At 43.3% G+C, this 21,417-nt stretch overlaps 1 protein-coding gene across 13 annotated transcripts in view; it reads right to left on the bottom strand.

Moving 5' to 3' along the window:
- The window catches only part of LOC119463883 (uncharacterized), a 119,662-nt gene extending 98,470 nt beyond the window's left edge, over nucleotides 1-21,192 (bottom strand). For 4 of the 13 annotated variants that reach the window (XR_007463177.1, XR_007463181.1, XR_007463179.1 and 1 more), the window contains exons 1-7: nucleotides 18,302-21,098; nucleotides 13,339-13,428; nucleotides 10,065-10,130; nucleotides 5,911-5,985; nucleotides 4,515-4,652; nucleotides 3,142-3,258; nucleotides 922-1,055 (exon numbers count right to left, since the gene is read on the bottom strand). Coding sequence is in view for 5 of the 13 variants with exons in the window: in XM_049655515.1 (XP_049511472.1) it covers nucleotides 922-1,055; nucleotides 3,142-3,258; nucleotides 4,515-4,652; nucleotides 5,911-5,985; nucleotides 10,065-10,130; nucleotides 13,339-13,428; nucleotides 18,302-18,757 (1,076 nt within the window). In the remaining 8 variants the exon portion in view is untranslated. The other 9 variants (XM_049655515.1, XM_049655514.1, XM_049655517.1 and 6 more) reach the window with 6 other exon arrangements.
- Nucleotides 21,193-21,417: the final 225 nt, after the last annotated feature.

Here is a 21,417-nt window from a genome sequence, read left to right as displayed (position 1 = left end):
CTCGACTGCCGTTAAGCGGCTCAGATATACCACTTATTCTTCAAGAACAACGCCGGCACAACGCTAAATTAATGTAATTCGTTCGAAACTGCAGGTGCGCACGATAAACACTAGAAGGTGCGTGGTGTAAACAAACAATAACGTTGTGAATACTCCTATTTCAAAGAAAGAATGGGATCCTTCTTTAACTTCTTCAAATTTGATTGGAATAATGACGAAATGAACACGCCTTTACTTTTCCGGTACAACGCGAAGACTAAATGCACTTTCGTGTATAATTATGCAAACATTCACGTGTCTTCTGTTACACAATTAGAATATTCATATCCTGACATATTATTATTGTTTCCTCTCCACCCGACATGTATAGCCGGCCAAATCTTTAGCTAGCTTATGTTAACGCGTTTTATTTTTTTTCTGCTCTCCAGTGCATTGCGATTGAACGAACTTGCGAAACGGTCGCGGTTAACTACTGATCACAAAGCTCGTGAAGATAGTATAGTCATTTGTTAGTTTGTTCCTAATTTAAGGTGCTGGCGCATAGCAAGTCGCCGTTCGCGCACGCTAGTTAAAGATTTGGGCAGCTGTACACGCAATACTGTCTACTACGCTGGATTCTAGACTCTTGGTGATCCTTCAAGTGGACTTAAAGGAAAGTGTTCTCTAGATGCCTAATAAAGTTTTTTATTGATTGATTGATTTACTGATTGATTGATTGATTGATTGATTGATTGATTCTGCATTAGGAACTGATCTGAAAATAGTAGTTTTAAAAAATCGTCATCACATTTTGGCCGTTTCAGCACTCATTGCAAATTGACGCATGCACCCTTCCGATGCCCCGCGAAAAACAAATGAATTGCTTATGAAGTATTGAAGTTCCATTATATAACAATATGCCGTAGAAAACAAGTTGTTCACCTCAATTTATCTGCAGTCTTTCTTTCTCTTGCCGGGCACAGAGTCCTCGTGTGAAGAACGAAATTTTTAGCTGAGATCTTTTCTTTACAGTTCGGGCACTCCACACAAAGGTCCAGACACTTTGCTTCGTGCTCCTTCAATTTCAAGGGATAGCGGTACAAACCAGTCACCGTTATTGTATTTCTTACTCTCTTGTTAAATATCGTTACCTCCACGCTAACTACTGCTGATGAGTGACCTGCCAGTAAAATAAGCGGTTACTCCTATCAGCACACACACATCATCATCATGAGCCTATTTTTATGTCCACTGCAGGACGAAGGGGTTTCCCTGCGATCTCCAAATGCCCCTGTCTTGCATTAGCTGATTCCAACTTGCGCCTGCAAATTTCCTAACTTCATCACCCCACCTAGCTTTATGCCGACCTCGGCTGCGCTTTCCTTCTCTTGGTACCGATTCTCTAACTCTAATTATCTACTCGTTATCCATCTTACGCATTACATGGCCTGCGAAGTTCAATTTGTTTCTCTTAATGTCCATTAGAACATCGGCTATCCCAGTTTGTTCTCCGATCCACACCGCTCTCTTCTTCTCCCTTAACGTTAGGCCTAACATTTTCTGTTCCATCGCTCTTTGTGCAGTCCTTAACTTGTTCTCGAGATTCTTTGTTAACCTCCAAGTTTATGCCCCATATGTTAGGACCGGATGAATGCAATGATTGTACACTTTTCTTTTCAACGACAGCGGTAAGCTCTCAGCCAGGATTTGGCAATTCCTGCCGCATGTACTCCAACCCAATTTTATTCTACTGTAAGTTTCCTTCTCGTGATCAGCGTCCGCTGTGAGTAATTTATCTAGATAAACGTAGTCCTTTACTAACTCTAGAGGCTGACTGGCAACCCTCAAGTCTTGTTCCGTGGTCAGGCTATTGAACATTGTCTTCGTCTTCTACATATTAATCTTCAACCCCACTCTTACACTTTCTCGGTTAAGGTCCTCAATCATTTGTTGTAATTCGTCCCCATTGTTGCTGAATAGGACAATGTGATCTGCAAACCGAACGTTGCTGAGATATTCGCCGTTGATCCGCACTCCTAAGCCTTTCCAGTCTAAGAGCTTGAATAGTTCTGCTAAGCATGCACTGAATAGCTTTCGAGACATTGTGTCTCGTTGCCTGACTCCTTTCTTGATAGGCAGTTTTCTACTTGTGGAGAACCAATGTAGCTGTCGCCTTCCGCGTGCCCAATGTAGGAGGTCACGTGACCAAACGCGCGCTAGTGCCGGTGGCGGGGCTGGTGAGCGCGCGTTACCTCTTCTATATCGGCAGTGGGGAACGCACGGCTGTCTAAGTGGCTGAAGGCATGCGCGGGCCACGCGCCGTATCTTGGGTACGCAAAAATTGCGCGAGCCCAGGTGGCCGGTCTCTTCACGTGCGCTGTCCTTCCGCACGCGTAGTGTTGGAGGTCGCGTAATCTCATGTCTGGAACGTGTTGAAGTGAGAGGCAGTCCAAAGCAACCACTCTCCGAGGCCGGCATCATCACACCGGTGTTGTGACAGCGAGTGTTCGCGGTGATCGAGGGTGTTTACCTCTGCGTGAGAAGCCCCATACTTGTTTTTTTTTTTTTTGCTCCTTTCTATAAACACATCATGAGTGGTACTTGCTATAAAAATATAGGTACTATCGACCGTGAAGTAAGCGTGAATCCCTGAACCCACTCAGTTGTTCGTCAAAGTCGTTGGCGCAACGTGTCTACTTGCTCCTCAGGGGTCATGGCGTCTGCGCGCTATTGGCGAGCCTCCTGTCGTTCGCGCAACGTATATTTTCATCGCGCGGTGGTCCCGGCGGCCTCCCATTCACGCCAAACCTCGCGTTCGTATTTCCTATTTCTGGTCCCTTCCTGCCTCGCTCGTCGCAGCAGCACGCTTCACCGAACCGAAGGTTCTCCGACCTCTGGCATGACGTCAGCGCCTCTCCGACGAACCAGTGAGGTCCGGGGACACAGACGCCATTCCCTCGACACGGGTACAGTTCTAGCCACCATAAAAGGGGTGACCTAATTTCTGTCCGCTGGCTCCGCCTCCGTGGCTGCCCTCTCCTCCTGCCTACAGCGCTACCCTCTCTCCATTCTATCGGCGAAAAAAGTTCGGCCACCAACCGCGAGGTAAGGGGAAAGAGCCAAAGAAAGCCATTTCCTTTGAAATGAAAGATTACTTCTTACTTCGATGTCTTTCTTTTCCAGCGGGGTGTTGCAGTGTCTGCAGGTCCCGATCTCATGATCTAGCTTTGCATTATCAAGAGCTCCTGGAAGGGAGTCTGACGAGTCGTCGTCTGCAATCTGCAACGACACTTGGCTGCAAACATCAGAAGTCTCCCAAAAAGAACACCAATGTATGCGATTTAGCGTTGTCCATCATCAGTGATTAAAGCAAAAAAAAACGATTACGCAGTTCTAACCAAATCTTGGCCACTTATGTGATGCGAAGCTTTCGTGGTGCGTACAACTCTCACTTTTTCATCTCATGCCGTGCGTGATGTCAAGTAACGTGTGTTTTTTGCACCGAACAGGTCACATTCATTCTTATGCAATGTTTATGTTTGTGCACTACAGTGATCCCAAGCGATGCCGAAATGCAAACATAAGTTGACGCAGTTATACACTTTGAGACGTCAATACCGCGATGTCGCGTCGACGAAGGCGATGTTCGATGCTTCCCGAACAATGGCGAGGAGACGCATGTACGAGTATGTAGAGAGAAATAAAAAAAATTATAAATTTTAATGTTTTTTGGACCGATTAGCCTATTGATGAGGGCTTGGCATGCTGTTCCAGGAACTACTATGTACGTAAATGTACGCAAAGAGAATTTTGACATATATCGGAATGCATTTAGGCATTCGTTACCCATTGTGCACATGGAAAGGTATCCGTCGCTATACAATTGTTATCTACGGTAGCGTGTAAATTGTTACAGTAAACTCATTACCTATATCTAAACCCTTACAGATCACTCGGTATTTCACTGACCACGTAACGAAAGCTTCCCTTTAACATAGCGGAATTATTGCAGAGGAGCATGAATTTTAACAATAAATTGATAATAGCCGCATTCAGAACCAAGCACCGCGGGGTGGCTAGAAAGAAAACAGTCCACCAAGGAGATTCGAACCCACAGCCGCTGCTTAGTGGGGGCAGTTCCGTACCAATAGTCTGTGGCTTCTGTCTACACAATAGATACGCATGTGAGAACAGTATTATGCTTTTACACACCCTGGAATTTATCCTAGCAAATAAAATATCTAGGGAGTAGAAATAATTAACAATTTTCTTTGAAGAAGCTATAAACTGTAAAAAACGACGTACAGCGCCAAAGGACAAGGTCTGATAGAGACTTTATCAGACCTTGTTCTTTCGCACTGTACGTCGTTTTTTACCATGAATTACCAACTAGCCCAGCCAACCACCCTCGTTATAGACTGTACCTCGGCCACGGTAAGGCGACTATTTGTTGTGGGAAAACTACCTTTAGAGTCGTCACCCTTGTGCTGTTTGTGGCAGCGGCTGCGATTTTTTAAGTTCAGGATTGCTCCTACCATTTCAGTGTCGCCTTGTGCGTCTAAATTCGCATGTCTTGCTGATGGCGCCATTTCTTGGAGTTGTTCACCGCCGTGTTGCCTTGTCCTTCCATCGTTCTTACAGGGATCAGTCCCGGTGAAAGCATTCACTTCTCTCTGAATATATGAGAGGAGGGATTAAAAAGAAATAAACAAAGAATGGATTGCCCCACTTTCTCACTAATCGACTTTCCAAAATTTTCTGAAAAATAATTTTCAATATCGCATTTCAGTAGGCCTATAATGAATGATGTCGTGCGTGACTTGTTAAGTTAAGGCACTTTAGGGAAACTCTGTGCTGCATGTTTTCTCTCATGCTACATGTAGCTTGATAACAATACCAGCTATAACCGTAACATTCTATGAACTATACGATGCAAAGTTTCTGGCCCTCGCAATACTGTGCTCATCGCATCAGGGCACCTATTCCAAAAAAAAAAAAAGTCACGTCTGCACATTCTCTGAGGGTGTTGATAAGGGGCTTTTACGCCATGCATTTCTGAAATATTATTGCGATAGCAATTATATGGTCACTCCAAGCGCATCTCTGCCGTCGGCATCGCCGTCGTCGTGGTGAGATTCCGTATAAAGCCGAACAGCGATAAAATCGTCGCCGCGCCGTACGATGTGTGTGCAAGTGAAAGCGTGCGAGGGGAGCCGTCTACCAGAGCTTAATGTAGGGAACACGAGGAAGGAAGGCAGGCCCGAAGCGCGCGGTCGTCTGTCGCGCGCACGAGGCACGGGGGGGGGGGGGGGGGGGGGGGGGTCTGCTTCGTCGTCTGCTGCTCACAGAGCGGCCGCGGCGTATCTTGAAAGCGGTCTGCGATGTGGGCGGGCGAAGTGCGCGCCCGCGTGGGCCTCATCTTCAAAGCGATTTGCGACGGGGCCAAAGTGCATGCGCCGAGCGCTGGTAGCTTCGTACGCGCTCCGCTTTCGACGTTCCGTTCGCGTTGAACGGAGACGAGAGACAGCGCGACGGTCAATTTGCCAGCTGCTACTGACGCGCTTTCTAAATCCGGTGTTTTCACAGCGAGTTTCCGCGGTTATCGAGCGAGATGTGGTCACGTTTACCTGTGCACGCGTGGCACCGTGCTTGTGTAGTTAGTAAGCGAATGTTTACAACTTTATATGGCCGATTGAACTACTATCCTTGCTTCGTATAGCTATCTACTAATTTGCTATCGCAATCGATGGTTCGCCTTTCGGGCGAAACTGCGACTTCTTTTTCCAGAACGTACACAGTGTTTATTCGAAAAGCTAGTTTTCTGAGCATTGAACTCGCCTTTCAATATAATTAATGCGTGATTATATATGGGCGAAGAAAATTGGCTGACACATCCTCACTGAAGTTGCAGTGCGCCACGAGAAGGTTTACCTTTCCGTAAGGTGGATGATCATCATCCATACTTTTCGGTTTTTCTTCTGGTCCAGCCTCGGTTTCTGTTGGCGGCTGGGAAAGAAATGCTTGTTCTTAGATGCTACAAAAATTTCACTTCTGCTAATGTTTTTAATTGCTTTTTAGTTGATTACAGCTGGGAAATAGAATTAACATCTTATTATCTTGAGAAGGATAGAAATTCGGCATTGTTGAAAGGACATACTGTAACGGAAGCGAAAAAAATAAACAGGACAGATGAACCGTACTACTTATGCGCATGTATTGTTCGTCTATACTTGCTTTTTTTTTTTTTTTTGCTTCACTTGCAGTATCTCTTATAATCACTACTTTAAAAAATACTAGATTTTACTCGTGGCAACACAGCGACTGTTTTCATAACCCATAGTGTTTCTGGTATTCCGGTCGCTGATCAATCTTTTAATCCCTTCAATCCTCTTTCAATCCCTTCTCCCCCTTCCCCAGTGCAGGGTAGCCTAACGGGCTCAGCCTGGTTAACCTCCCTGCCTTTCCCTTATGACTTCTCTCTCTCTCTCTCTCCGGTCGCTGATCAATGAAGGCATTTGCCTTTCTATTCGGTCTTTTCAGTTTAATGTAACATACTTCTACTTTCTTTTTTTCATTTTCTTGCGTGTGCGCAAGCATCCATGTGCCACCCATTGTTTCATTAGACACATTAATTTCCCTATTACCGGACAACAAAGCGTATGTGTGTCTGGCTAACCTCCCTGTATTTCCCCTCTTCTAGTTCTCTTTCTTTACTTGTCCCTGCAAAAATAGTGCCTGTTTGGCATATCACTAATTTTTCCTGTATGTAGCACAGAAGACGCTTTGGTGAATAGTCAATAAAGATTTTGTCAAACTTTATCTTCCAGTAAAAAACACTCAAATTTCATTTTGGGCTAATCCCAAAACAAGTAGCTTGACTGTGACCGAAGCGACCTTTCAACGCAGTAGCATGGAAGTAGTTAAAAACTTAATTCATAAAAACGCTAATGATGTCCGCATACACAGACGCAAAATGCATTTCAATAAATCTCATTGAATACTGTCAGTTATCACCATAATCTGCAATAATACTATTCTACTATCACAGCTGATTAACATATGAACGAAACTGCCGCTTATTTAGGTCACTTGTGCCTAAATATTAATTTAGAGTAAGCGGTTGATTCTACAGTATAGACATGTGCCTGTAAATTGTGAGAAAATATGGTAACGTTCAAGTGTCCAAATATCGTGTGTTTACAACGATATGACAATTCTTCTAGAGATACTAGACATGTGAAAAAGCCTTTAGCATTTGATAAAAATTGCATATCGTGTAATAAGCGCAAGTGCGCAATTATGTTCAATTCGCAAATATTTAACTCTAGTAAAGCATATCTTGCTGGGAATAGTGAATGCATATTTCAAGAAAGGCTAATACTTTTCTCTGAAAACTACTACTTGCTAACCGGCATATGGCTATCTTTTCTGGCCTTAAGGCTCAGTAGTGCCTGTGCACCTTCTGTGCGAATGTTCGCGTTTCAGTCCAGATACAACAGGGCTCCGCACCACACCCAGTGTGTTATCAACAGTGCCCTTACGATAATTAGCACCCTTGGACTCTGGTCCCTGGGCCACGTCAACCCGGGTAGCTTTAACAGCAGTGCACGTGTGTGTGTGTGTGTGTGTGTGTGTGTGTGTGTGTGTGTGTGTGTGTGTGTGTGTGTGTGTGTGTGTGTGTGTGTGTGTGTGTGTGTGTGTGTGTGTGTGTGTGTGTGTGTGTGTGTGTGTGTGTGTGTGTGTGTGTGTGTGTGTGTGTGTGTGTGTGTGTGTGTGTGTGTGTGTGTGTGTGTGTGTGTGTGCACTTGATACATCAGGGGGCTGTATAAAAGATTGGAATAATTTCTCAGGCACGTTCATTGTGTTGGTGCAGAGAGGTTTCTTTAATGTTTCCTATCCTTTCTTCCTCATATTTCCTTCCCTTTCCTCTCTCATTGCGCAGTAACCAATTGTACGGTTTCTCTGGTTGTCCTTTCTGCTTTTTAACTGCTGCTGCTGTTACTGCTGCTGTTGTCTCACCGTGGCTGTGTTTTTCTTCTTTGTGGACAGTCTGTAAAAGTCTCTAACCCTGAAAATCGCACCTTTTTTCAACTACGTATCATTTTGTGCAGACTACACGCGTTATAATATGTATTGAGGCGAACTGCGATCCTCAAAAAAAAAAGACCTCCGAACCAGGTTCGTCAACACGAAGTGTGTGCAATTTATACATAAACATTGGCAAGTATACACTCTAAAGAAACAACATCCGTTGGGGCTTATTTTGTCCGAAAACAGTAATCATCAGCTATCTTGTGTGAACTTTCTGTTTTTTTTAATTGTTTTTTTTTTTGCGCAGAATTTCCGAAACTTTCTTGTACAGTAATACTTTCTTGCCACACCAATATGCGCAAATTGTTCATGACCTGAAAGTAGATTGCTGTAGCTATCTAGCATAAGTACTACGTTACCGTGACACGTGATACCTTAGACCCCTGCGCATGCGCCACCTCTCCGAGAAACCACGGTAGATATGCCGAGAGACCAATGTTTTAGCATAATGACGTAGCCTACCATGCTGCACCATAAAATCAAATATAACGATGCCGTGAAGAATTACACTTGAACGTTCCGCATCGCCAGCGAATCACAAGCGCTAATGCTGTGGCGCCATCTGCTCGGTGCAAACCAAAACATTTTCCAGCCTTGGTGCCATCGCTATAAGCCTAGCAGTTTTAAAACATAAATGTCATCTCAGTATTAAAGACAAGACATCCCTAATGCTTTGTCCTCCGCGTACGATCAGACTGAGCGATGGCTGATTTTACCATTTATTGATTTGGGTCACGCCATAGAGCAAGTAGAAAAGGAGAATTCTTATGAAGGTGGGTGGTCGGGACTCGTCTGGCCGCTGCCATGTAGTTATGTAATCGTGGTATACTGCCGCGGTAGCCAGCGTATAAGGCGCGTATGCGCAGTGGGTCTAATTGATCACGTTTCATGCGAAGCTAAACCGCTCTAATACCGCGAACCCAACATTAAAGGAAGGAAATACGTGCAACACAGATTGCGAATGCTGTTTGGGGACAAAGTGACAACCGGAGGCTAAAAGACAGTACAGCACAGTCCACTGTTAAGAGGAAGCTTTGGGTTGCTCAGTGGCTATGGTGTTGGGCTGCTGAGCACGAGGTCGCGGGATTGAATCCCGGCCACGGCGGCCACATTTCGATGGGGGCGAAATGCGAAAACGCCCATGTACTTAGATTTAGGTGCACGTTAAAGAACCCCAGGTGGTCGAAATTATTCCGGAGTCCCACACTACGGCGTGCCTCATAGTCAAATCGTGGTTTTGGCACGTAACACCCCATAATTTAAGAGGAAGCTTTGACTCGGGTGATCCTATCTAAATAAAGGCGAACGGAGATAGCGTTCTTCTCCGGAGCCACTGCAATGAACTTGATAAGGTTTGTTGTATTTAAAATGAAATATTAAAATGAATGTTGCAAGCACTATTACGATTTAGACTTATTTTTCCCAAAATGTTGAAAATTTTAATTACAGTTTTAATAAAGTTCCTGATATTCCGCAATTCTTTAAACAATGTAGACAGAGTTCTGCAGTCCCTAGAAATTAACTTTCCCTTAAAATGCCACCAACTTCATTCATACCGCTTCAGTGGTTGTCTCAAGAAAGCATTTCGGTGTTTTAGACGTATTTCAATGCACGGCATCGCAGTTTACCCCGAGCTAAAGCTTCCTCTAAAAGGGAACACTCTAATGTGTGGCTCCCAGATTGGTGATGATTTAACTTCAAGTGCCACCTGAAGCAGTATCGACGCACTGAGCAAGTTTATACGAAGTTTCTAGCGCCATTACCCGAAAATCAATTTCTGTAATGTGGTTGTTCACTTGCAAGATGGAAAATTTGCGCTTGACCTGCACTCATGGGCTCCTTTTGACAGTGCACTGAATTGCGGAAGAATGTGAAAAAACCTATCCGGAATGTAGAGAACATATGTACATACTGCCTAACTTACTACAAGGGCCACACCCATTAGAGCTCTTTCATGGAAATTGTTGTGATTATAATTGGGAGCAAACATTCACCTGACATTGTCTCAGTGGTTCATCAACGTTTTCCAGCAATTCCGGGTGCTCCGACCTGATATGTCCCTGCAATCAGTGGGTTCATAAGCAAATATCGATATTATGAGCTAGGCACACGGTAATAGAAATGTTAACGTAAACGAACGACGAAAAGAAAATTAGATTGATTTGCACGTATTAGTAAATTATCATTCTGCAACAACAGAGCCACCTTTACCATGAGAGGATGCTTGATAGGACAAAAAATACGCTTAAGGCAACTATTTGTCACCGTCCCGCTTTGAAGTGAATGCGAATTGAAATCACCGTCATCAAGACGCAAGAACGGAAGTCAGGTAACGACACCACCTTGAAGTTTCCGCACCAGTTCGACGTGACGTCATGAATTTTAACGGTGTGTACTCGGGCCCAGAGTTACTGTATATGGCTGCCAAATGGGGCCAGAGTTGTGCGCCTGTTTTCCATCCGCTGCTTCACTGCCATTGGTCAAGCGCATTCACGTGGAACACCAAAAGTTTCAAGAGAAGCCCACCCTACGTTCTGCGCGCGACACCGTCCCTCCTTCTCGTCTCGCTGATACCAGCGCTGTTACCAACGCCGCAGCGCAGTTTCAAGCCTTACTTTTGCGCACCATCTTTTGACACCTACGCAGCTATCGTGCTATTGAATTTTATGTTTGGATAAGTCGCCTAACGTCCTCCTGTGTTGTGCCCGTACTTGGGTTTCAAGTATAACAGGCTGCATTGCACCCTACTGCACTAATGATAGTCAGAGCGGCAAGGCATTTTATTGTATACCAGTCAGCATGGTCAGCCATCCGGCGCCGACTGCAATGGCTTTCATGGATGGGCCGCGACGAGATGCAGCTTTGACAAATGCAAAAATATGTGTGGTAAGCTAACTACTAAATAATGGCGAGTTTATTCCTGCTTGTTAGGAAATTCCATTAGGTTGTATTTTTTAAAGTTTCAGGCACAAGACGCATAACCAGTGACCTTGTTGCGATTATTCCTATACTGCAACAAAATTTATTTCATGCCACCTATGTGCTGGGGGAAAGAAAATACGAGCGCAAATGTTTGACATCATGGCAAGCCGCTAAACATCTGTTAACTTCTGCTATTCATAGTATCTGTTATTGACTGCAGTTAGCTTGCTCAGTTGACTTGGAGTTATTTTCAAAACTAGGCTTTGAAGGCCACTGTTGATTGTCCAGCGGGATGGCAGTATGCTGTTGTGGCACTACAATAATGTGGTGCCTAACGTGTGTGATGTGTGGATTCAAACATGAGAAGAGTTTGAAATTACTGCACACCGCAAAACGTGCATTCCGGTGGAGGCGTCTACCGGTGATGGTGTAAAGCTTTCGGGCTCCTTCAAGAACCCTATGTATACAAAATAATCCTCAGCCTTCTCTTATGTTAACCACCACAATTTCGGTTTGGTGCAAGAAAAACGAAATTAACCACATAACTTCGATGCTTGCAGTTGCAAACAGCGCTTCTAGGCAATGTGTGCAGTTACAGTGTACAGCGCTGCATCCCAAATTGCACTACACATTCTAGTCATAGGCGGCTAGTAATCATGAAACGAAGCGCTTGCAATGAGCTCTAGCTTTCCAACCGAGCTGTCAACTTTGCATTTCTGGCGTAGGATAGGATGTTTTGCTTGAATCTCTTTAAATAATGAGTACCATAATGTTCTTTGTGCCTCCTTAAAGATAAACTTGAAGCAAATGCCGCATAAATGCGATAGCGGAAAAATCACTGAATGACCACACCGCATTCACTGATTACTCCAACAAACTTACACATGTGCCTCTAATCAGATCAAGGTTTTGGCACGTAAAATTCTAGAATTAAAAAACGCAAGCGGCCCTGCGCTACATCATCTTTAACACAGCATAATGCCACAACACTTTAATTAACATAATGCCACAACACTCTGGCATTATCACCTCGTCCTCATTCAAACAGGCGAACTCAGAAATGTCAGCGATAAATAAGATTGATGGTGCGACTGCCTTGAACCACGATTGCCCCTGCGCGAACGAGAGATGACTTATCGCAAAAAATCGGATCGGACGGTGGCGGACCTTCGCACATTTGGTAGCGTATACAGTAACTCTGGCCTAGTTAACTAAAGATGCACTGCATCGTATACTAAAAGGGAAAGACTCAGCCTAGCAAGTTTAATTGCGTCACAATGACGCAAACACAAAAAGTACATTGAAATATGTGACGTCACACTGCCACTCCTCCACTGGCGTTCTGGTGCAAAATTCATTAAAAAATTGGCGATTTATTTTCTCTTCTAGTGATCAACCTCTTACTGTGAAATGGACGAATATGAAGTTTGTGGAACATTATGAGTTTAAGCTAATTTAGCGCTTTTCTTCAGTGTTCCGTTATAAACGAGCGCATAACATCAAGGTTTTATTCGTACATGGCGGAACATAAAGGTCCCACGCGCATGGCCTGAGCTTGCAGCACACTTAGGCGAAAATTTGAACTTCCACGAACACCTAGCTAGGATATCTGCTACAAAATTGCACGTGCGCTTGATACAGTTGAGTAATAAATGGTATATGAGATTCCATCTCTACAAGGCACGTCTGAGGTGTACAATTATGAGACTTCCCTGTCGGAATGTTCGGCATATTTGTGTACATTTCATAAAGCTATCAAGGACAGTTCCGAATGTTTGATTGTATAGGTTACCATTGCCTCCCTTAAAGCTGTAATGCGCTTAGCAAAAATTTTCTATTGCGTCACTGTCCCTCTGTTTTCTACGCATGATGGCATGTCTCTGCCGATCTACATTGCAAACGGGAGTGCTCCAATGATGGAGTGCTCCAACGATGGAGGGCTCCAACGGTAGAGTGCTCCAACAGGAGTGCTCCGCGAAGTGAGGTTTGCGAACGTGACATCTTTTTAGGATATTATCACTGAATGCAAGGTCACAGTACAACCGAATACAAGGCGAATATCAGGTGAAATTAGGAGAAATTGCCCAGTGCGTATTCTAAGAGCCAATTATTACAAAATGGCCTGATCAGATTTTCTTGAAATTAGAATAATATCTTGATGTTTTACTGTACAAATTCACATTTTTAACCTTATCTTGTCTGATATATTAAATGCTATGTTATTGATACGGAGTGACCCCGCTGATAGTAAAGTCCGCGACATAGCGCAATTTCCTCATGCTTCAAGTTGTTTTATGGTGTAGGGATTTGTGACATAGGTTACGGGTACGACGAAAAATTTCTTACGACGATGTTCTCGAGCCACTTTTGGCATCCACATCCTGGACAGTAAAATATCGTAAACTGTAATTCGGAAGTGCACTCCCCTCTTATTGCCTGAAAAAGAAGGTATAACGAAGTATATAAGAGTGATATCCTCAAAATATTACAAAACTTTACCGCAGCGCAATGTCACTTTAAATTTTTAAAAAGTGCTTTTTTAAATTTCCAACCACGAATCCTTATCTTATTTCTACCTTTTCGTCAGGTAGTCTGCTAAGCTGATGGCAGCATTGTAAGTTCCTCGACCAGCTCCGTTCGTGCAATTTGAGAAGTGAAAAAAGCTGGTGTCACGTTCGTATCAAAGACCTGCAACAACATTGTGGCATCATCACATCGTCCTCATTCAAACAATAAACAATAATTAGTTCACCAATTAGTTTAGCCGCCTAAAAAGTGTTCTCCCATGTTATGCAAATTTCTACATGCATAGGTTAAGTCCCGGCGGTTCCTGTGACGTCCCAAATAGGATACGAAGAATTAGGCAAAATCCTATGTGTCATCCACTATGCGTGATATTCAAATATTGTCATTATTGCGGTATCCCGATGCTTTATGTGGCGTCGCAGTTATCAGATGAAAGGTGAATTTGTCTTCTACCCAACCGTAGCACTCACCTATAAAGGAAGGAAACCCATATGGGTTTCTCGGGGAAAAAACATCGCAGATTTAGAAAAATTAATAACTAGGCCAAATATTATATATCATAGGCTACGCATGCTATCGGATGGTTATGTGGTTTTTAGAAAGTATTGGCACTTTGTGTGACATACGCTACAGATACGATAAGAATACTTAGGCAAAATCTTATGAATCATGGGCTATACGTATGATTTTGAATGCTCCAATATTATGGGGGTTTTCCTACGTCCTGGCACCCTTGGTGAGACGTCACAGATCGCAATAAAACATTACACAGCTTTAATTTAACGTTAGCGTAAAAGCGGGGGTAAGGAAAATAGCGTTACCGTTCCGCAAACGAATTTTGCAGAATGCGAGTTTTAGTATAGCGTGATAGCGTAGTTTACGTACGGAACCTTATTCCATTACGCTTTGAATTTCGCGTACATAGGGCACCTGAGTGATTATATCTGTGTGTGCGTCAGAAATGTGCGACAGGCCGTGCAATGGAAGTCAGGAGTGCGTTGTATTTATATTTTCCAAGTCCGCTGATCGACGACGAAAGGGTACAAGCAGTATACAAGTGGTCTACCATAGCCTCCAAAATTTTCCGATCTCAGTGGCCATATGCCGTCGTTGTGCCTAGCTCCCGATTTCACCGATAGGTAGCGCATTAAATGCGCAAGTGAACGTTGGGTGCATAACATTCACAAAAGAGACAAAGGCGCCCCAAAAAGATTCTGGAACCATATAAAAGCACTCGGAGCTCCAACTAGAAACTCGCAAACGGCTATAAGGGATGAAGACGGTAACATCTATGAAGGCGATGATGCGCTGCGGTACATCACAGACGTTATCAGGCATAACTTCGGTACGAGAAAAAAGCGTAGTTCAGACAACAGATCCAGCAACAACAGAGAGGCCTGAGAGATCAAAATTCAGCATAGAAAGCTTTTATTGGAAAAAGGCAGCAGAAAATGTCCCTAACAACACGGCAGCAGGACCCGATGAAATCCCAATACAGCTAATCAAAAACCTCGGTCCAAAAAGCAAGGCACTGCTGACTAATGCCATAGAGCAAGTGATTAGAACAAAGAATATTCCCGTTGGATGGCGTGAAAGCAAGATGAATCTTATCTACAAAGGCAAAGGAGATAAGGATAAGACGAGCTCGTACAGGCCAGTTACAGTAACGTCGGTGATATATAGAATGGCAATGCAAGCCATAAAATTAGAACTGTCGAAGTGGGTGGAGGAAAACGGTGTATTGGGGGAACTACAGAATGGGTTCAGGCCAGGCAGACGCTTAGAAGACAATATGTTTGTACTAACTCAGTGCATAGAGATTTCAGTAGCTCAGAAAAGACCTTTATGGATAGCATTTCTAGATATTAAAGGAGCTTATGACAACGTAGACAGGGAATTGTTGTGGGATATTCTTCAATACGAAGGCATAGATGACGATTTCGTGGAGCTGCTGAGGGAGATATATCGAGACAACCAAGTACAAGTGGCATGGGAAGGCCGAAAAGGAAATGAAATGGTGGGAATTCACCAAGGATTGAAGCAAGGATGCCCTCTGTCACCATTGTTGTTCACGCTTTACGTCAAGGGCATAGAAAGACGACTGGAAAACAGCGAATTAGGTTTTGATTTATCCTACATGCGTAATGGACAAATGGTGCAACAGAAGATCCCTGGACTGATGTACGCAGACGACATTGTGCTACTAGCGGACAATAAAAAAGATTTACAGATACTTGCGAATATCTGTGGGAACGCAGCGACAAATCTAGGCTTTAAGTTTAGCACAGAGAAATCAGGGATTATGATCTTTAATGAGCACACGAGTAACTTCGTGGTGTCAATTCAACAGAAAGTAATACCCATAGTGAAGCAATATAAGTACCTCGGCGTACACATAAACGAAGGAAAGAATTACTCAAGCAACCACCAAGATAATCTGAAAATAAAGGGGAAGCGGAATGCAGCATTAACGAAACACAGAGCACTGTGGGGCCACAATAAGTATGAGGTGGTGCGTGGAATCTGGAAGGGAGTAATGGTGCCAGCGCTAACATTCGCAAATGCCATTATATGCTTAAAATCGGATATATTGGCGGGTCTGGAAGTTAACCAAAGATCAGTAGGCCGGTTGGCTTTGGGAGCACACGGTAATACGACAAATGAGGCAGTGCATGGAGACATGGGTTGGGCCTCTTTTGAAGTCAGAGAAGCACAAAGCAAAATTAGTTTTGAAGAAAGGCTCAGGAACATGGATGAAAATAAATGGGCGGCTAAAGTGCACAAGTATATCTACATGAAAAGCGTGGACACAGAATGGAGGAAGAGGTCAAGGAAGTTGGCAACCAAGTACAGGATAATCGAAACTGTAAATAGACAACCAGGGGTCATCAGAAAGAAAGTGAGAGAAATAGAGACCGTGAATTGGATGCAAAGAATGGAAACGAAAAGGACAATGGAGATTTACAAGAATGAGAAGAAAGAAATTAGAAGGGAAAATCTGTACGATAACACAAAGGGCAGTGCCTTGCTATTTGAGGCTCGAGCCGGTTGCCTAAGGACGAAAACATATCGGAACAAATATTCGGAATTAGATGAGACATGTGTATGCTGCAGTAAAGATCCAGAGACCACTCAGCACATCCTAATGGAATGCGACGGGATCCACCCAGCGAGAACCGTAGGTAACGTGCAACTCCCAGAAGCGCTTGGGTTTAAAGTGGAAGGAAACATAAACAGATCAGCCGTAGAGATCAGCAAGAGACGATTGGAGTACTGGTGGAAAAAAAGTAGGGAAAAGATGGATGCGACCTGATCTCTTAAAATCATAGGCAGCGGTACAAGGTAAATTTTTGAAAAAGAAAAATAATGATAGGTATACAAAAATGCAAGATAAAGAACATGTATAGTATACCTGATTAAATCAAGCAGGCTAGGTGACTATTTGTCGCCGCCCCGTTTCAAAGGGGATGCCAATAAATCATCATCATCATCATCATTTCCCTCGTTAGGCTTGGATGCGTTCGAAGCGAGAAGCGATCTCGAAAACTCCTCAAGGTTATCCATAATACTCTGTCGTCGAAGAGGCCCGAGACTAAGCGAAAGCCGTTTACATAGTTATTCGCTGCGAACGAAGCGAACTCTATAAAAAACGACGCCAAATTCAGTTCGAAGTGGGCGGTCGGGTCCACCGCCGCCATGTTTTACGTAAACTACATAAACCACGCAAAGACGGTAACGTTAAATCTGAGAAATAGCGTGCGTACGCTAAACGGTATGCGTCGTTTATCATTCTGAGCATGCGCATTTCGATCCAGCTATTCCGCTAAGCCCGCTAAACTAAAACTGTCGGCTCTTAAGAAAAACGCCCTGCAGGGCGTTTTCCTTATTAAGGCGACAGCCTTAGCTGTCTGTTGGCGGTGCCCTTGGCGGTGACCATGGCGAAACTGCGCCATGAATAAAATGGCCGACGCTGCACAAAATGATCATACTGACATTATATTGCTCAGGGGAGTTCATGTAAGCAATATAAATAATTGGCTTTGAAAAAACAACTTGGTACATTATGGTCTGGGTGGGAATATAACGCGGGCCTCCTGGGTACGACACGAGCTAGCCTCCATGAAGACATGGCTGCTCCATGGTTCTGGCTTACTAAACGTGTGCCTTGTGCGTGCGTGACTGCACGCGCCACGTCGCAGTCATCTCGCTGACTAAAGGTGTGGCCTAGTGCGTGCACTAACAGGCTGCACTTTAGGTACTACGTTAAGTTTTTCGGATGTGGCATTCAGAAAGTCTAGTCCCGATTGTGTAACTAAATGTATTACCAATATGTCTTACAAAGAAGTCTGACCCCGACTGTATAACTTCATGTATTACCAAATGTGCAGAAGGCTTTCGCCTTCTTGTGTTGAAAGAGTGTAACAGCTGCCGAACGTTTCGTGTGATGTTCGGAGTTCCTCATTTTTCAGTTATCACATTTTGTTTCCGCGACCAGTTGGCTTGCTTCTTTATCACCTCGCATCACTTACAGTGATTACAAGGTCAGTTATTAAAGAGTTTACAAGAAAATGAGCAGAATATTATGTTTTCTATGGTGCCAAACTTAGTCAAATGGGCAAAAACAATTCACTCAATCTAAAATAAGGTAATTACAGATCAGCCTGCGACCGTTGCATTTTAAGTTCATTGCATGACACCAGTTATCCTTACAATACGCAAAATGACACCTGATACTTACTTTCCAGCGCAGCAGGAAGTTGAAAAATAAAGTTATACGCAGTACCTGGTCTTTTGTAGTCCTGCGATGGTCCTTTGGGCAGATGTAATCTATGCACGAGTTGAAGCATTCTTCACACAGCTTGTGATCACATACTAGTGTAGCCCATGTCTGTGTGTAAAACTCGGACATTTCACAGATGGCAACATTCCTGAGCGTTCTTGCAAAAACATTGCATATAATTTGTTTCCCTTCTGAGATTGATATCTTTATGTAAGCCCTGTAAAATGCAAAATTAGTGCTATTATTTTGCCATATACTGAATTGGCGAAAATCGGGTTTCATGACAGCAGCCAAATATTTTCTACTGTATTTGTAGATGACCTCATGGTAACCTATCGATCTGAAAAAACCATCCAAGAAGCTTGAATTGTCTGGTATACCAGTCAAGTTACAAGAAAGTAGCTTGCAAAAAATGAGTGTAATATGTGTTCCATGTGCAGGAACAGCAGGAACAGCCATGTCTGGTTGTCCCTGCTTGAAAAAGAAACGCACGCTTGCCAAAAGAATGAGATTTAGCTTCACATAATCGACTTCGCCGCCTAACTTCAAGAAAAAAAATCATAAATGAGTGATCAAGGCTTTCGTGTGGTAGTCAAAACGTCCTCTAACCTGTTTTGACCACACCACCTTTTCGGTGGTCTGTCTTTCTCTTGTCGGGAAGAAAACTTCATTCATTATGGAAGCTGCAATGGCAGATGGTGAAGTGTATAAAAGCAAGGCCGATTTCTACTTCCTCTTTTATATCCTGCCTTTCGCATTTTACCGCTGCCTTCGTTGAGGATATTTCGCATCGGTGCTGGTTTACAGCTAACTTGCAGACCGTAGCGTTAGCAAATCAGAGCAGCAACAGCGGTGTTACAGCTCTATGCAGGCGCAATACTTATCTTTTTCGTAGAACCGGCTGAGTAAGGGCGCACCTTGCCACACAGAAAACTACCACAAAATGTTCGCGCCTAACAGATTGTCATGGTCTGGAAATGCATGGTGCTTTATAAGTACTCTTCAGACAATTTATGTGTGATGTGCTTGCTAGTGTCTATGCAGTTCTCGCACACCATGTCACACTGGATACAATAAATGTAATGTAAGAAAAACAAAATACTCGAGTGGTTGAGAGCTGAAACCTCCGACTTAAGCTATGTCGGAAATTGGTTTCGAATCCACTCGGAGCACTGCGCTTTTTTTTTCATTTATTTTATAAACTCACAAAGCACTTGCAATTTCTGCGGAAAACACTGGTGGACATCTGGAGTGAGAAGGTAACAGCTATTGCTGTAAAATAACTGTGCTTCAATTCTGCACTTCAAATTTTGATATGATCTGACATTACTTGATATATGTACATATGGTGTTATGGCATACGGTTTGCTAAATGACGCTTTACGCCAACTATGCTTTTGCACGTCCCGACTTTTTTGCGTTCTGTTTTAATTTTCTGCCTTATTTACTTGATCTTTTTTTTTTTTCTTTTTTATCCCGCCTTCTTTTTTTTTTCTGCTGTTTGTCTAAGAGAAAAGGAGTAGCGGGCATCAGCCATGATGGCAACTTGCTGCCATATTCGCAACTTCAGTACATGCATTTAACCCTTTAACTAGCAGATACGAAAGACATGGCCTAGAATTTTCTACTGCTTTATTTATTCTTCACCTTGCATAAATACTGGCCAAATGAAATATGAAAACGTTCCCCAACAGCTAAGCGACATATACTAGGTCGACAATCACGTTGATCGACATTTAATGGTCCAAGACGGTTGATTAGTACTCGCTTTACCGAGGTCAGTGTGTGTTCTCGAGAAGCACCTCTATGGCAATAAGAAATAAGAGCTTGCCTAAACAAAGTAAGCAATTTTAACATTGGTGAGAATATGACTACCACGTGCTCTAAGAGAACAACGAAGCATGCGGGTTTTGTCACCAAGGCATCATCTGCTGCTCACGGTCGACATTTTTGTGAAAATCATTGCCGTGTAGGTAACTAAATAAAGGTGTTTAGGGGGCAGACTAACAGTTTGATTTGTCTAGTTTTTGCAGATGTTTCTGTTAGGTCAATAAGTTGTGTTAACTCAAAGTATAACATTATAAAGTGCTACACGAAACTTCCAGGTTAACATGTGCAAAAGTACAACGATCTTGTCGTATAAGTGATTACTTCCTTCAATTTGCTGACAACTCTACAGGATTCCTTTTGGAAGGCAGTTAATTTGGAGGGTAGCGCAACAAAGCTAAATCCAAATTTATTGAATCATATCGTGACGTTTATCACAGACCAGGTTAGTAAATGTGTCACTTTTTTAGAACAAGGTAGCTAGACCCGACAAACAAAACATTCTCTTTTTTTTTTCATGCACTCTGCCGATTTCTAGCCCTTTTTTGCCAGATACATAATAAAGCTGTTATAAACCGAGTTTCTATTGCTTTACAACATACAATAACAATATAGTGCATGCTACTATGGTATCTTAGCAATTCTCTAATTTCAATATCGCACTTAATTTGTTCTCTATATTCACAGTCCACTGATTTCTTAAAATATTAAACGCGTGTATAGCAGTGACTAGAATTTAAGTGTGTTCAGGAGGAATATTAAATATAGCTAGCTTACAGCGGCCGACATTGATTGTTTCGACTATACCAACCCACGCATTCCGTAAAAGAAACAACAGAAATATCATGCGGAGCGGCAGACAAACTTAGTGGAGCTTTTTCCGCTGAAAGATCCCGGACGAATTGGCTAAGCAGTACACGTACAATTAACGCGTGCGCATTCATCATCCGTGGCTGCTATATGCTGTCATAATAAACACAACTTTTTTCCACGAACCTTCCGGTGCTTTTAGCCATCTTGCAGCAAGCTGTCCGAGCAACTGCGCCGATAACGAGCGGTACGACAGCGTGGGGTGTGGCGCTTCGCGCCGTGTGCAAAACCGCTATATCACGAGCGTCGTTCTTTTCATTTTGTTTTCCGAAGCCCAGCTTCCGTCCCGGCCGCGATAAGCGGTGACTCAGAAAGCGATGATCAAAGCCGTTCGAGTTCAACCGGTTTCTCGGTGCCATCAAGAGCTTTTTTTTTTTTTCAGAAAACGATTATTGTCATTCTTAATGAAGCGACAGCGAAAA

This window comes from Dermacentor silvarum, chromosome 9 (assembly GCF_013339745.2).
Source record: "Dermacentor silvarum isolate Dsil-2018 chromosome 9, BIME_Dsil_1.4, whole genome shotgun sequence".
Lineage (NCBI taxonomy): Eukaryota > Metazoa > Arthropoda > Arachnida > Ixodida > Ixodidae > Dermacentor > Dermacentor silvarum.
Note: the sequence above shows the minus strand (reverse complement) of the source record. Positions and strands in the feature narration are given on the sequence as shown.